General features: G+C 40.9%; 1 protein-coding gene across 4 annotated transcripts in view; it reads left to right on the forward strand.

The window, feature by feature from the left end:
- Positions 1-245: 245 nt before the first annotated feature.
- LOC147168282 (pro-neuregulin-2, membrane-bound isoform-like) overlaps positions 246-14,930 on the forward strand; it is a 61,819-nt gene continuing 47,134 nt past the window's right edge. For 3 of the 4 annotated variants that reach the window (XM_086085064.1, XM_086085066.1, XM_086085065.1), the window contains exon 1: positions 1,105-1,673. In XM_086085064.1, coding sequence (XP_085941190.1) covers positions 1,262-1,673 — 412 coding nt within the window. In that variant the 5' untranslated portion in view covers positions 1,105-1,261. Of the gene's footprint in view, positions 1,674-14,930 lie in introns of all 4 variants that reach the window. The other variant, XM_086085067.1, reaches the window with a different exon arrangement.

A 14,930-nucleotide genomic window follows, 5' to 3' on the forward strand; every position in this document is an offset into this window, starting at 1 on the left:
GGGCGCTTTGCTGTGGACAGAGTTATGTCATGATTGATGGATGCAGAAAGAGGCCACCAATGCTTTTGTGTTATTTTATTTTGCTTGAGTAGTGCTTGCAACATGTTAGTTCTAATCTTAAAACAGCACGTTGTGTCTCAGCAGCTGCTGCGTCTCTCTCTGCACATCACATGCTTTAGCCGAGGACCCCATTGAAAGCATTTCGCAGCGTTACTCATCGCAACCGCAGTGTGTAGCAGCGAGCATCGAGAGCCACACTGGTCACCTATACGAGAGGCTTGGCAACACGCTATTGTGTCCGTGCACTGCGTGATTCCTACTGCAATCAAGCTCGAGGAGGGTGGGGGATCGACCACATGCAGCAGCGGTGCTTTGCAGCTGGATTTTAAGGCTGTGTTTGCGCAGAAAGCGGCGATCCGACGCCAGCGAGCGGGCAGGTGATGCTTGCTCACGTAAGGCGCACGCGTGTGATGAGGGGCGCAGGGGACGCGGCTGGAGGGTGCGCGCTACTGTTGCACCGCCTCACCGGATAACCGCTATCTCGTCCTGTCTGGTCTTCCCCGGGTTCCTCTCTACTGACTAACGGATTTACCGGACAGAGATTTTTTTTCTTCCTTCTCTTTCATTAAGTGGATCAAGGGCCTGAGCTTGCGTGGAGTGTTTATCATTTATTGTGATTCCCCCCTGTAAGCGCACAAGCTTTTTTTTCCCCACCCGGAGAGGCAATGCGCCCACCCATGCGATGCTAGCCTATTAGCTGGAGAGAGAGAGAGAGAGAGAGAGAGGGTGAGGGAGAGAGAGAGCGGAGGGGAGAGAGAGGGAGAGGTTTCAGTCGTGGATTCAAGAGAAGACTAATTTACGAGTCTTGCTTTGCCTTTCAGGAAAGAGGAGAAGAGGGGAGAATGCAGCAGTCACATTTTTTAAGAATGCGGGAGAAGCGGGCCGTTTCCGGTTCCTAGGCTGGTGTGCGCGCGTGTGCGTGCGTGTGTGTGTGTGTGTGTGAGAGAGAGTGCGTGTGTGCGCGCGCGTGCGTGTGTGAGAGAGTGTGTTAGTGTGGTACCGAACGTGTGTGCCCCCCATACGAGGCCAGCAGCCGTATGGGGAAAGCGGCGGCACACACAGATGGCATGGACACTTCCGCAAGGTCTGCCGCTCTGCCTCTGCCCTGCCTCCCCTGCAGCCGGAGCTCGTTCACCGCCGTCTCAATCTTGCAGCTCCCTCCGCCGCCCAGCAGCACTGCACCACAGCACAGGCTGACGGTATGAGGCTTGATCCAGTGCATTTCTCCATGCTGGTCATCGGGGTCTCGTTCGCCTGTTACGCCCCGAGTCTCAACTCCCTCCAGGACCAGGCGTACCGATCAGCTGTGGTCATTGAGGGCGAGGTGCGCTCCTCCCCGGAGAACGTCTCCTCCCGGGAGCCCTACAGTGTGAATGTCAAAGTGCTGGACGTGTGGCCCGTCAACAGCGGCGGCCTGGAGAGGGAGCAACTCGTCACCGTCGGGGACTTTAGTTCCGAGGCCCCATGCGCCACGGTGGAGAAGGACCACAGATATATCTTTTTCATGGACCCGACCGGGGAGCCCTACGTGTTCAAGGCGTCGTACGCCCCCGTGGACGCCAGCGAGCCGGAGCTCAAGAAGGATGTGGAGAGAGTGTTGTGCGAGGACTGCGGTAAGTTCCAGGTGCACATGCACTAGTCTGCGAGGGCCACTGGAAGTGATGGGAAGGAGACAGGGCTGCGCGTGCACGTGTGGAGTCTATACAGTGTCTGCGCGTGCGCATGCGCGAGCCGATTGACACTTCAATCCGCCATAACCCGGTCACCCATAATCAAATGAGAAGCATGGTAGAAAATGTGTGTGGTGTGTGTCCTATGGATGTGTGTGCGCTATAGAAACTACCCCCCTCCCCTCAACACCTCCCCAACGCCCCCCTCCCTCCCTTCCATCCACTGCAGACTCCTGCTGACTGGTGATCAGTGCATTCTGACTCTTTGAGCATAGCCAGCAAGATCTGCACCATCACAGATTAGAGTGGAGCTCCTGTGTGTGTGTGTGTGTGTGTGTGTGTGTCCGTGCGCGTGCGTGGTGGACAGCAAGCTTGTGTTGAGGTGACCTTTGTGTCTGTTGCTGAGGATTGTTGCCAGGGGCCAGTATATCAGATGTCAAATCATGACATGTCTCACAGTTGTGACTGCAGTGACCTGTGAGTGGAGAGTTCATATAGGCCATCCTGTTCCCCGGGTATCTGAAATAGTATTTACGTTCATAAAGTGCACCATGCACACACATCTGTTGCACTTTTAACTTTTATTATTTTGAATCACATGCACTGCGATGACGTACTTGGGGAGACAAAAAAAAAAAACGCGACACGGACCGTAGGAATGAATGAGTCGAGTTAGACACCTTTGGACCGTATCATTAATCATAACAAGACGTCATGGTTTTATGCTTATAATGTGGGAAAAGTTTAGACTAGAAACCTTTTTTTCTCTTCCAGAATGAACTTTCTTGTTTTAATTTTTCCTTTATTTATGTTTGAATGAGTATGGTGTAGATTAAAAGAACGTGAGAGCCCTGATAAGTGGAGATCAACCTTTTCGATCACTAGTTCTCAAACTTTTTACACTGAGTGCCACTATTAATGACCAACAACAAAATGATTAAATAATGATGAGAATGTTTTATTCCTAAAATGAGAAAATGAATACTACAAATCATATTAGATACTGCAACATTATGCACAATGCAATTAAATAATGGATTTTTTTTAAACTTAAGGGTTTAATAAAAATGCATTGCACAAAAAAGTTGCATAACTGTTTTACCTAAAGGAATCTTTGAAAATAAACATTTCTAAATTGCACCCAAGTGAAATGCAACTGTACCGAAAAAAGTTGTAGCCATTGTAACATTATGCACAATACAGTGATTCTTTCACATACCACTAGAGGGAGCCTGTGTAGGTAGTGGTAGTCGAATCACACTTACTGTCGATGAACAAACAAACAAATCAACAGAGAACAAATGAACAGTAATTAATAGATGCACGGTAACGGTACTGAAAAAAAGTTGTAGCAACTGTAACATTATGCACAGTGATTCTTTCGCAATCCACTAGAGGGAGCCTGTGTACACTAATGTAGTCCTGTCGCACTTTTAAAAATCACTGGCTGTAGAAAAACAAAAACAAAAACAAAATCAGAAATTGCAAAGTCTTGTATGAGTATTACTCTATATTTTATATAAGTATCTTGGATTTTGAAACCAAAATCATCATCATTAACAAATCAGCATAATGCCTTCTGTGCACAGATAACTGCAGCATGTTGTAAATGACACGTGCCTTGAGATGATTTTGTTGTGTTGAATACACACTCTATGAATCAAATCAAATTGAATGAAATTCTTAGAGAAAGTGGGAACAGGAAGGAAGTCAAACGTCTGTGCAAAGAGCTCATCTAACAGCCCAGCTAACAATGTGACGTTCTATTTTTAGCCCTGTGACATGCTAAAATGATCAAGTCATTTATTTATGACACTGCTGTTGCAATCAGGCTTCAGTGTAGAACATATTTTCAGGGAGAGATAGGCATACACACACGTCGGCAAGTGGAAGCACAATCTAAGGTAGGAGATTGTAAAGCCTGTGTTCACATTATAGATTCGTTGGAATGAGCAGTAGATGTTGAAATATGAGATGCAGGGGCAAAAATATTTTTCAGGCTCAAATTGTTTTCTTTTCAACAAGGCGTGTTTGTTTGCGGGGTTAGTACACATAACGTTAATCAATACCAGAAAAATCCACATCTGGCTGGGTTTCATTAGGAGCAGCAGTGCAGACACACACCCTGAGCCTACCCAATCCATGCCTGAGACTAATACCAGCCAACCAATCACAGCCATCGTCCTGGAACACACACTACAGTCTACAGTTTAATGCATCTGCTTGACACTTCGGTTGTGTCTTTGGCTTCAGGAATTGATTTATGCTAAGGAATATTTATTGGATGTTTACGAGACTTAGGGAAAAGTGCATATTGTAGTCAAGCAAACAAAACCAATACCCGCCATGCCATTTGCCCTTCGCACCGTGAGTGAAGCAAATAATTTACCTGCAAATTGTAATAATCTGATGCTGAAAATCCACTTTTCATTGTTTCTGATTGCATAGCGTCATGAAGGCTTGGCAACTGTCTATTAAATGTTGACATTTACATTATCTGCAGAAAGCTCTGAGGGACAGACTACAAAATCATGAGACAGCGAATCCTTTAGTTTTTGCAGTGTAAACAAGTTGTGTATTTAATGGAATGGTAAGAGTGACCAGGCGCTCTTTTGACTGTGTCTGCATTTGGTCTTATCAACCACTTCTCTCTCCATCCAATACCTAAGTTAACCTTTATGACTGTTAACATAATACACACTAATCCTAATTACCCTTCTTTCCAGATTGTTCCACACAATATACTTAGATCGAGAGGAATTGAAAATGGAAGAACATATACAGTGGTTCCAGCCCTTTGCACATATACAATAAGGTTGTGTTATTACCTGAGCTGATGCTAAATGCTATCTTAATTGATAGTTCAACAGCGTTAGACATTGTAATGCACTCACCATTTACTTCGCACCGGCCCCGCTTTGTAGCATTGGAAATATGGCCCTAGGAAATCTCCGCTGGCATCGGGTTTGACCAGCGATTGCAGAATTTGGAAGTCGGAAGTCGTATTTATCCAAGTTGGCTTTTCCCTGTTCCGACCTGAAAGCGTTGAGGTGAAAATAAACGACCAAAATGGTGGATAGTGATAATTTGTTTTTTGTTTTGGTCCTCAAAACACATTTTGACCTCCAGAAAACTTGCCTTCTTACGATTTTGCTTCATTTACGTATTTATCTTATTTCATGAGCATTCCATACAGTTCAGTAGTTCACCATATAATTTCATGGAGGGAGATAGCGTCAAATATTTATGACGAAAGAAAGACATCTAGTTTTCCACCAGATTAAATTGTGTTTTACCATTCACGTTATGTGTTCCCATAGGGGTCGCCATTGAAGAGTGACGTCACATTGAAGTCGGTCGGGGAAGTCGCCCCCCCCCCCCGACTTTGCAAGTGGGATTTCAAGGGACTTTCGTTTCGTTTATTCGTACATAGACAAAAACACAATATGAAAAAAATAACATTTGTAACATTAACTCATTCACTGTCATTGACGGCTATATATGTGAAAAATTCATTTGAACAATTTCTATTTAACATATTTTTTCCACTTTTGTTACCAAGAGTGTGAAAACCTAGATTTTTTAAATTGTACATTTAGAACAGATATAAAATTTGTGATTAATCGTGAGTTAACTAGTGAAGTCATGCGATTAATTACAATAAATAAATTTAATCGCCTGACACCCCTAATTTTTAATAATCTTTTCTTTTTTTTAATCGAGTCAGGCGATACATTTTTTTAATTGTAATTAATCACATGACTTCAATAATTAACTCACGATTTATCACAAATTTTATATCTGTTCTAAATGTTCAACATTTTTTTTAGGTTTTCATACTCTTATTAACAAAAGTGGAAAAAGTGTAAAACTAATAAAAATTGTTAAAATGAATTTTTGACGTCTATAGCCGTCAATGGCAGTGAATGAGTTGAAATGTGCAGGAGAGATCAGGAAAGCCATATCGGGTTTATAAAAAATATCTCACCTGATACATAATCTTCATATTCAGATTACACATTCAATACAGAAAAAATATATAAAACATTATTTATAAAATACACTTAATACACCAAAAGCATTTAAAAAAAGAACTTTATAAGAATTTCAATAAAAAATAAACTACAATGTATCTATTATCACAATTCTTTTCGGCCAATGTACATTATGGTTTTGTGACTTTGACTGTGAGTTTGATTTTGAAGTTACTTAATGACATTGACTGAGTGGATATTTGGATATATTTATTCCATATGTAGGCCCCCCTATATCTTATTGAAAACTGACAAAGACCAACTGCATATCTTGTATATATTATGAATGTCTTTATTAAACTTTTTAAAACATCTCTAAAAAAGAAAGGTATTTGTGTAGACAGAACCAAGAGTGTGTAGATAAGAGTACAGAGTCTATATTCATTTAAGTTAAAAATTGTTAAGAGATTTAACTGTTTAAAGAGAGGCGTGGAGAGTTCCTGTACACACTTCCTGGTTCGAAGTTGGAAAAGTCAGACTTTTGACACAGAAGCAGGAAGTCGTTTTAGTTCCGGTGTAACGAAAACACATCTACTAGTGATTATGTAGGTGAGAACGAGAAACTGGAAGGAATTTACCAGTTCAATTCCTTTTCAATTGGTTATCATGTCACTATGAATCGCTATGACAACGTGTTTTTGACATACATGGGCCAAACACTTGGCTTGCTGATGGACTTAAAAATAAAAAATAAATAAAAATAGGACACCGTGACGGGACCTGCGTAAAAGTGTGACAGAGGTTTTCTCTGTCTCATCATTGTTGTCATTCCTTTTGAAGTACATTGACAGACATTTCCTAAAATAGCTTATTTGATTGCCAAACGCTCATGTCACTGATTCTGCATCAAGTGCTGCTTACCTCCACTCTCAAGATCTCTCTCCAATTTGCTGGAGTTGTAGTGCGTCTCAACTTAAGACTCACCGGCTGTAAATCAGGAAAATTGAGGAGTGGAATAAGAGAAGGATAAGGACAATCTTTTTTTTTTGCCTTGACATGACAAACAGATGCAGCTACGATTAATGTTATAAAGCTGATAAAAGCCAATGTTTTATCAAGAGAGAGGATAAGTAGCATTACTCTCATGCTAAAATATGTTGCAATGGGCAGATGTGATTTCTTGTTCATTCTCGGGCAACATTTTAGCTTGCTCCATGAGTAAACTGCTTGAGTTGTCTCAGCTCCTTCCACTGATGTTGATCAGATGATTTGGATCTGGGCTCATAAGAAGGTCACTTCAGAATGCTCCAATTAGGGGTGCGCCAAAAAAAATAGATTCTCCAAAGAATTCTCATTTAGTATGATTCAGAATTGATTTTAAATGTCCCAAAATCGATTTCATTTAAATTGTTTTATACTGTCTCCCTTTTGTTTGTGTGTGCCTTCATTTGGAGAGCTGTTCATGTTGTACCTGGTTTGGCCACTGAGGGGTAGTGTGGTCCCACGCGGTTTAATACACGGTTAAGTTGTAGCCACATTAGAGAGTAGAAGGAAAAAGTCACGATCAAGTTATTCCAATAAAATAATCTTTTTTCAGTGTGGAACCGTTCTTTTGAGTGATAAAAGTGCCGCGAGTAGCGCGCTAATTAGCATTAGCGAGTCAGACTGAAGTAGATCATTACAATTCCTCGCACATCTATAGATTGGAGCAAAAATCCTTGTCAATCAAATCATTTTGAATGGAAAATTGGTCTCAATCGAAAATCGATTCTGAATCGAATCGCAGACCCCAAAATCGGAATCGTATTGAATCGTGAGACATTCAAAGATTCCCACCCCTAGCTCCAATGTGTTGCTCTTCAGCCATTCTTGGGTCTTTGTAGTTGTGTTTTTGGTCCTTACCCTGTTGATTTCATTGTATCCTGCACAGATTCAAGATGGCCTGTGCCAGATAGAGAAAGCAACGTAGCCGCTGAGCATAACATGAATTCGGGAGAGTGTTCTTTTCTTGGGATGCTTCATTTTTGCGACTCTGAACATAGAGCTGATGTGTTTTGCCAAAACGTAGCAGTTTTGTGTCGTTTGTCTATGTAGGACATTCTCAGGAAAGTTATGTAGTTTGTCAACATGGCAATTATTAAATTACACATTTTAAACAGTGGAGTGCTCCTTTGGTCGCCTCCCCCGAAGTCCACTTAGGCTTAAACAACGACGGATGGTGCGATCTGACACCGATGTTCATCTTCAGAATTTTTTTGGTATCAGTTTTGATATCTTCTATTTCTCTTTTTGTGTCTTCAATTTGTCATCAATTTTCCTTTGTGGCCATGTTCAAGGAAGTTGGTTACAGTCTCGTGAATCTTAAGTTTGTGAATATGTGCAACTGCAGTCATGGGAAAATCAAGCTGCTTGGAGATAGTCTTATACATTTTATCTTTAATGTGTTTGTCTGCAATTTTCTTTTTCTTCTCCTGAAACAACTTTCTCCTTCTCTTACCCATCACCCAAAATGAGCGTATTCCACGAAACAAGACGTTGGTACGTTCTGCGCATGCTCCTTCTTGACGTCAATCCATCGTCACTTTTGGGAATTCGTCGCCACTTCTACGATGGGAAACTAATGGTTGGGGTTCGTGTTAGGCTTTCAGTGAGGTTGTGCACGTTACGTCTTCGTAATAGGTTGGAGTCAGCATGGAAACAAGTACTTGCCTGCTAGCTCAGTCAGATAGACGCTCATCTTCTGACCAGACGATTTACATGGCCGATAGGTGTCGCTAAACTACAATACGTAACACTTGGCCGTAATTTTGCCACATTTTAAAACAACCTATGTGGTCATATTGTGTTGGAGGGCTGTCTCTAACGAACAGCACAGTTGACTACATTTACATGGAGTCAATATTCGTGTCAAAATTTCGTTTACATGCGCGAGCGGACCGTATACGTGGTTGTTGTGCTCAATTGGAAAACTCCAACATCGTTACGCAAATGGTCATTTCTGCTTTTAACTTTCTAAGGTCAATACAAAACATTATATTAATATCACTTTTACTCACTACGCTAAATAAAGTAGTTGGTTTCTTCCTCGCTCCAAAAGTGTTTGTTCTTTGCTGTGTCATCGTGTTTGTTTACCTCCGATTGAGTTTTTCCGGTGGGTTGCATGCCAGAAGCACAGACTTACATACTGTACATCACAGGTGTCAGAGTCCGGTCCTGGAGTCCTGCATGCTTTTGAGGTTTCTCTTCTCCAAAACACTTGCTTCAATGATCATGACCAGCTTAAATATGAATCAGATGTGTTGAACATGGGGGAACCTCTAAATCATGTAATTTTTAAAAACTAATATCATTAAACTAATGGTAACATTAATATTAATATGTAGAAAAAAGGATGTCCACAATAAACACATCCATATAAACGCACACAAAAAGTGCGTTTTTAAGCTTATTTAGATGCATGTCAACAGCCAAGCCTCTAGGTGGCAGTAGTTAGCTCGTCATTTTCACCATACGTCACACAATAAAAAAAATAATACTTGTAAACAGTCAATCCGAGTGAGCACATCATAAGTGGAGCATAGAGGAAAACAAAGAGCTTCACTTGTCTTTTTTTTCTTTCTTTTCTTTTTTATATAAACAACTTGAGGTACGTGTGTGAGTGACGTGTGTAGCGCGATGATGTAAAACTCCGAAGAAATCTGCAAATCTCCACTTTGGCCGGAGTTTTTGGAAACCTTCGTTTTTAGTAAAAACCAAAAAAAATCCTGGGGACATGTGGATGACAGGGCAAAACACAGAAAAATATCTCTCGTTTTGTAAACACGGCCGAAGAGCACGTTTTTGCACGCGTTTATATAAAACCCAAATATTGTCAATATGAAAAGCTTTACTGACTGCATGTAATCGTACTCAGTCACTACTTGTAACCCTTTAAAGAGGCTGACCGATTATTATTATTATTATTATTATTATTATTATTATTATTATTATTATTATTATTATTATTATTATTATTATTATTATTATTATTATTATTTTTATTATGAACAGAGGGGTACCAGCAATTTGCACATATTCACAGCTAATGCTAACAGTTAGCAGCACTCTCTTAGCACAATCTTGCACCAGTGTACCCGATCACCTGCAGCGCAGAATCACTTTTGGCATCGATCTCAGAATCAGGAAAACTGTTGCAGCATGTCAAGACAATTCTCACAACAGGAGTTGTATCCAAGGCCACACCCTTTGACCGGCTTTGGTTCCTATTTTCTCTTCACGCAGACACATTTTTTGGGAACTGTTTTCTACTTCAGGCAGCGAGGAGAGGAGAGGAGAGGAGTAGTTATAGAAAAATGAGTTTTAGATGCATGAATAATTAAGAAGTTACAATAATAACTTCTTAAATATGTTGTAGAGTTGGCACTCATTCATACTGAACATCAATGGGAATAAATATCCGCGAGGAGGTTGACTTGAGGTGTGTGTGTGTGTGTATCTTCTGAGAGGTCTGTCACATCTGCCTCATTGTTGCGTTATCTGTGCCTATTTCAGTCACTCTGTTTCTTTCTCTTCCTTCTCTATCTCCTTCTGTCTCTCATACTGTCCTTGCTCCAGCAGAGCACAATACCCCCCCCCCCCCACACACACACTGCCTCCATGCCAGTCAGCTGTTGCTGCTGTGCTGCAGATGCCCTAGTGTTCCGTCATTAGTGGGGAGATCTGGGGCTGTTATAAATTATGCACACGGAATAACAGAATGCTGAAGATTCCTCCTCTTCGTTGTGTTTGTGTCAGTAAGACAATCTAACCGCTATATAAAAGTGCATCTATACTATATATACCCTGTGATATTACGCCTATCACTTTATTATTAGCACACCTCTCGGCTGCTCATTTCGCTGATGACTGCCTAACTCATGTTCTTGTCTTTGGTTATCTTGCGTGTAAGATGGTGTGTGTGTGTGTGTGTGTATCCTTGGTGGTGAATAATGTATCGGCACTCATCTTTTTCCAAGAGTCAGCCTCGGTAGAAAGCTCATGCCTCTTAAAGGGGCCGATTCAGTGCCACATGGCTTAGTTTGTGAATGAGAGAGGCCTTCGTGAAACCATAAGCACATACACACACACAAACTCACACATGCTGGTGCACTGCACACACCACCCACACGCGGATGCGGCAGGTGCCTCACTATATCAGCAAAGTGCATCTTTCCAGCCAAGATGCACTTGCTTCTAGCTCCTCATTTAAGATGATTTTTGCTCCATAGTGGAAGTGCACACTACATTTAAAATTTCATAAACAGTTCAATGTAGAAGGTTGCTATTTTTGGCAGCGCATTTAAACAAACGTTTCTCCTGTATGAGATGCACAGGCTTGATATTTAGTCCGGAGTTGGAAAGTGACATTTTCAGCTGTCACTATACCACCACATACTGCTTTGTGCTATGGAGCAGGGTCTTTAACTCATGAAATAATTTTCAGAGGTCACCATCCTTTTCAACTCTTTTTAGCTGAACGCTACACATGGTCTATATTACTTGAGCAATAAATAAATAAATAAATGATCACGTTTTCTTTGGAAACTTTAGGGATAAAAACATGGACTATCTTTAGTTTCTCTAACTCCCGTGTATTATGGTGAGCAGTGGTACGTTTGTGCGTCAATCTCATTTTAAACCAACTTCATACATATTAATTGTATCTATTAGAGGTGTGAGTTGCCTAGTACCTGGCGATTCGATTCGCATCACGATTCATAGGTCACGATTCGATTCAATACAGATTAATCCCGATACGAATCTACACATTATTGCGATTTTTTTTTTTTTTGCTCAAATTTAGAAAATACTAATCAGTAAACTTGTACATGTATGCTGTAAGATTTGTATGCAAATTTATTTATCTGAAGATTCAGGCTTATAACTGAGCCACTGCATTTAACAGGTTGTAGTCTGTTTCATGTTTGAACAGCACCGAAATAAAATATTAAGGATTAATGTTCCATTAATATAACATTCTTCCATGCTTAATGTGTGAATCCTAACCCTAAGTAACACGTTTTGTTGAATATTGCCATTAAAAAATGGATGTTTAAAAATCAATTCGGCTTTATATCGAATCGATTCGAGAATTGCGCGCTGTAAAATCGCGATATATTGCCGAATAAATTTTTTCTAACACCCCTAGTATCTATTGTCTAGAAAATTGGAAATCCCTTGTGAAAAAAGTGTCTCATAGGTTAGACTCTTCTTACATCTGGTACTAAGCAATCAATACTGTAAATGCTGTAAAGCATTTCACACAACCCTATGTGTTGCGTATAATTAAACAAGCATTGACTCGGTCACTTTTGGCCCCAGCGCTGGGTTAACCATAGCACCCAATTTGGGTTCGTTTTTTCCCAGCAGTTTGTTGGTTCACACCTTTCGGGAAGCATATAAACTAGTGCTGTCAAATGATTACAACAATTTAAAAAACGACTTAATCGCACAATTTTTTCGTAATTAATCACGATTAATTTGATCCTTGAATGGAATAATTCTCCTGTGAAATATGACCATTAAAACAAAACAATCAAAACGGACTCAGCTTCTTTCTCATTGAAACAATTCTCAGAACTTCTCGTTTACGGGTTTAGTTCTGCTCGCCGCTACACTCCAGCAACATTGGTTTGCCCCATGGAGGTAACTTGAGCAGGGAATGAGATGATACGCCAAAGGCGTAGAAATAATATGCTATTTGAATTTTGCTCTGCTAAATGTGCAAAAATACTTTGCAGTTCTACAACAAGCATCGAGCAAGTGAATCAGAAAGTAAAACTACCAATAAGCCATGTTTATTCATCTTCCCGCCAGTGATTCCTCCAAATTTGGCTTCACACTGAGTTAACTGAGTTAATTTTTTAAAAACTGTTTAATGAATTAAAATTAATCTCCTGAGTTAACACTTTAATTTCGACAGCCCCAATATTAACCTGATATGCATAATGAGAGGCATGAGATAAAAACAAACACTATAATAAATACATTTGATAGAATTTACAACACAAAAGAAGGTAACACCCGACAAGCCCCTGAGGTACGTCACAAGATTTATATAGGCTGTTAATGGCACTTCAAAGCTGCAACAGGATAATCCTCTCGCAATAGCCTACTTTTTGGCCTTGCAAAGGGGCAATGGGACATTTTCGCGTGTAATACAACCATTCACTCCTGATGGACGACAGATGTGATCAACACCTCAATTTGGCATGTTAGCCTGCTTTGAACGCCTGCAGCTAATCGTGTGTGCGTGTGTGCGCGGTCGTGTATTTGCATGTGTGGATACATGTCATGTGGAGGGGTTGTTTGCGATAAAAATGAGAGGTGAGAAATGACTGGGTGAGAGGCGGATAAGCGTTGCAGTGTGGTGTAGTGGTGGGGAGCCAAGAGAGCAGAATGGATGGAAAAGAAGACAGAAGTAAGAAAGAGAGGAAAAAGCAAGGGATGAGATGGGGAGATTTGAGTGAGGAGAGGCAGAATCTAACTCATGCACTGCCATTGACGGCTATAGACGTCAAAAAATAATTTGAACTATTTCTATAATTTTTTCCGCTTTTGTTAACAAGAGTATGAAAACCTAGAATTTTTTTTCATTGTACATTTAGAACAGATATAAAATTTGTGATTAATCGTGAGTTAACTATTGAAATTATGCGATTAGTTACAATTAAAAATTTTAATCGTCTGACGCCCCTAATTTTTTTAATAATCTTTTCTTTTCTTTTTAATTAGGGGCATCAGGCGATTAATTTTTTTTAATTGCAATTAATCACATGACTTCACTAGTTAACTCACGATTAATCACAAATTTGACATCTGTTCTAAATGTACAATAAAAAAAATTCTAGGTGTTCATTTTCTTGTTAACAAAAGTGGAAAAAAATGTGAAATCATAAAGAGAAAAGGACACTGTAACAAATATCAGACATCACACATTAAATAATAAAAAACAACAAACAAAAAAAACAAAAACAAACACCCCTTGTGTGCACAGGAAGTTGTTACACCGCGCGCAAAATTATTAGTGTAAGTTATGTGAAGAAATTGAAGGTAAACATTTATTGAAAAACGGACTTAAATGTTTTATGTACTGATATGTTTTGGTGAACTGTGGCTGTGATACTAGCTAATAACATACACACTGGTCTCACACATGGGGAGGGCATCTCTCCTTCCTGCTTGTGTTGCTGCTGTGCAGAGGTTAGCCGGGCGATACTGCATGCAGGCCTTCTGTGGCGGTTATCCAACAACTGACACACACGCACGCACGCACGCACGCACACACTTCTCTCTCTCTCTCTCTCTCTCTCTCGCTCATTCTCAATCTCATTTTCCCTTTTCTTTCTGCCTTACATCCTCTATCTCCGGCTCCCTCCCTGGTTTCCATGGTGACAGCTGTGCGCTGCAGAAATCACACTGATCGGAGAATGAGATAGAAGCGGCTTCTCTCTTTTATACATGAGCAGAGACGCGGGCATGCTCACACACTTAGACGCATACTTGTGAGGTGCAGGTCAAAACGTGACACATGACGCTCTCCAATAAGTGAGATGACACGACTCAATGATGCACCGGTGACCAGTTTGTTTTAACGCACATTTAACCTCAAGCCCGAACCAAAAACACAACAAATCCGTTTTGACTTTCATATAAACCTTTATCACTGTTGACGTCCACTTTGCTGGATAGAGAAAGAGGTTTCGGAGGGAAGGGGGTACAAACATCAGCTGACCTTGAGAAAAGGACCTATTGATGGATGGCTGCTGGGACGGCTGGTCACGTGTAATTGGCTAGCTTGGAAGGCCACTCACAGACTATTGGCCACACTCTGCTGTCCATTCCAGCCTCCCCACAACCCCCCCGGTGCTCTTGCTGAGGAATCCTCCCATCACTCAGTGATACAGGAGGCTTGGATCAGCAATTTAGAGTGTTTGAATGCACACACACATACTCCCGTACACACACGCACACAACCACACGCACATGCGTGCAGACAATAAAATACAAATCTGGGCATATTAAATGTAGTCATCTATGCATAACAGATCAAATAACTTCTTACGCATTGAGCAGTGTCTTGTGTGTCAGCTGCAGCTGCAGAATGAACCTGGCCTCGATTCATTTGCTAAACGTCACACGCAGCTTTTCTAAATTGAGCTCCTGCAAAAATGTTTTCACACTAATC

Source organism: Leptonotus elevatus, chromosome 9 (genome assembly GCF_054856555.1).
Source record: "Leptonotus elevatus isolate MCC_2025b chromosome 9, RoL_Lele_1.0, whole genome shotgun sequence".
In the NCBI taxonomy this organism is placed as follows: domain Eukaryota; kingdom Metazoa; phylum Chordata; class Actinopteri; order Syngnathiformes; family Syngnathidae; genus Leptonotus; species Leptonotus elevatus.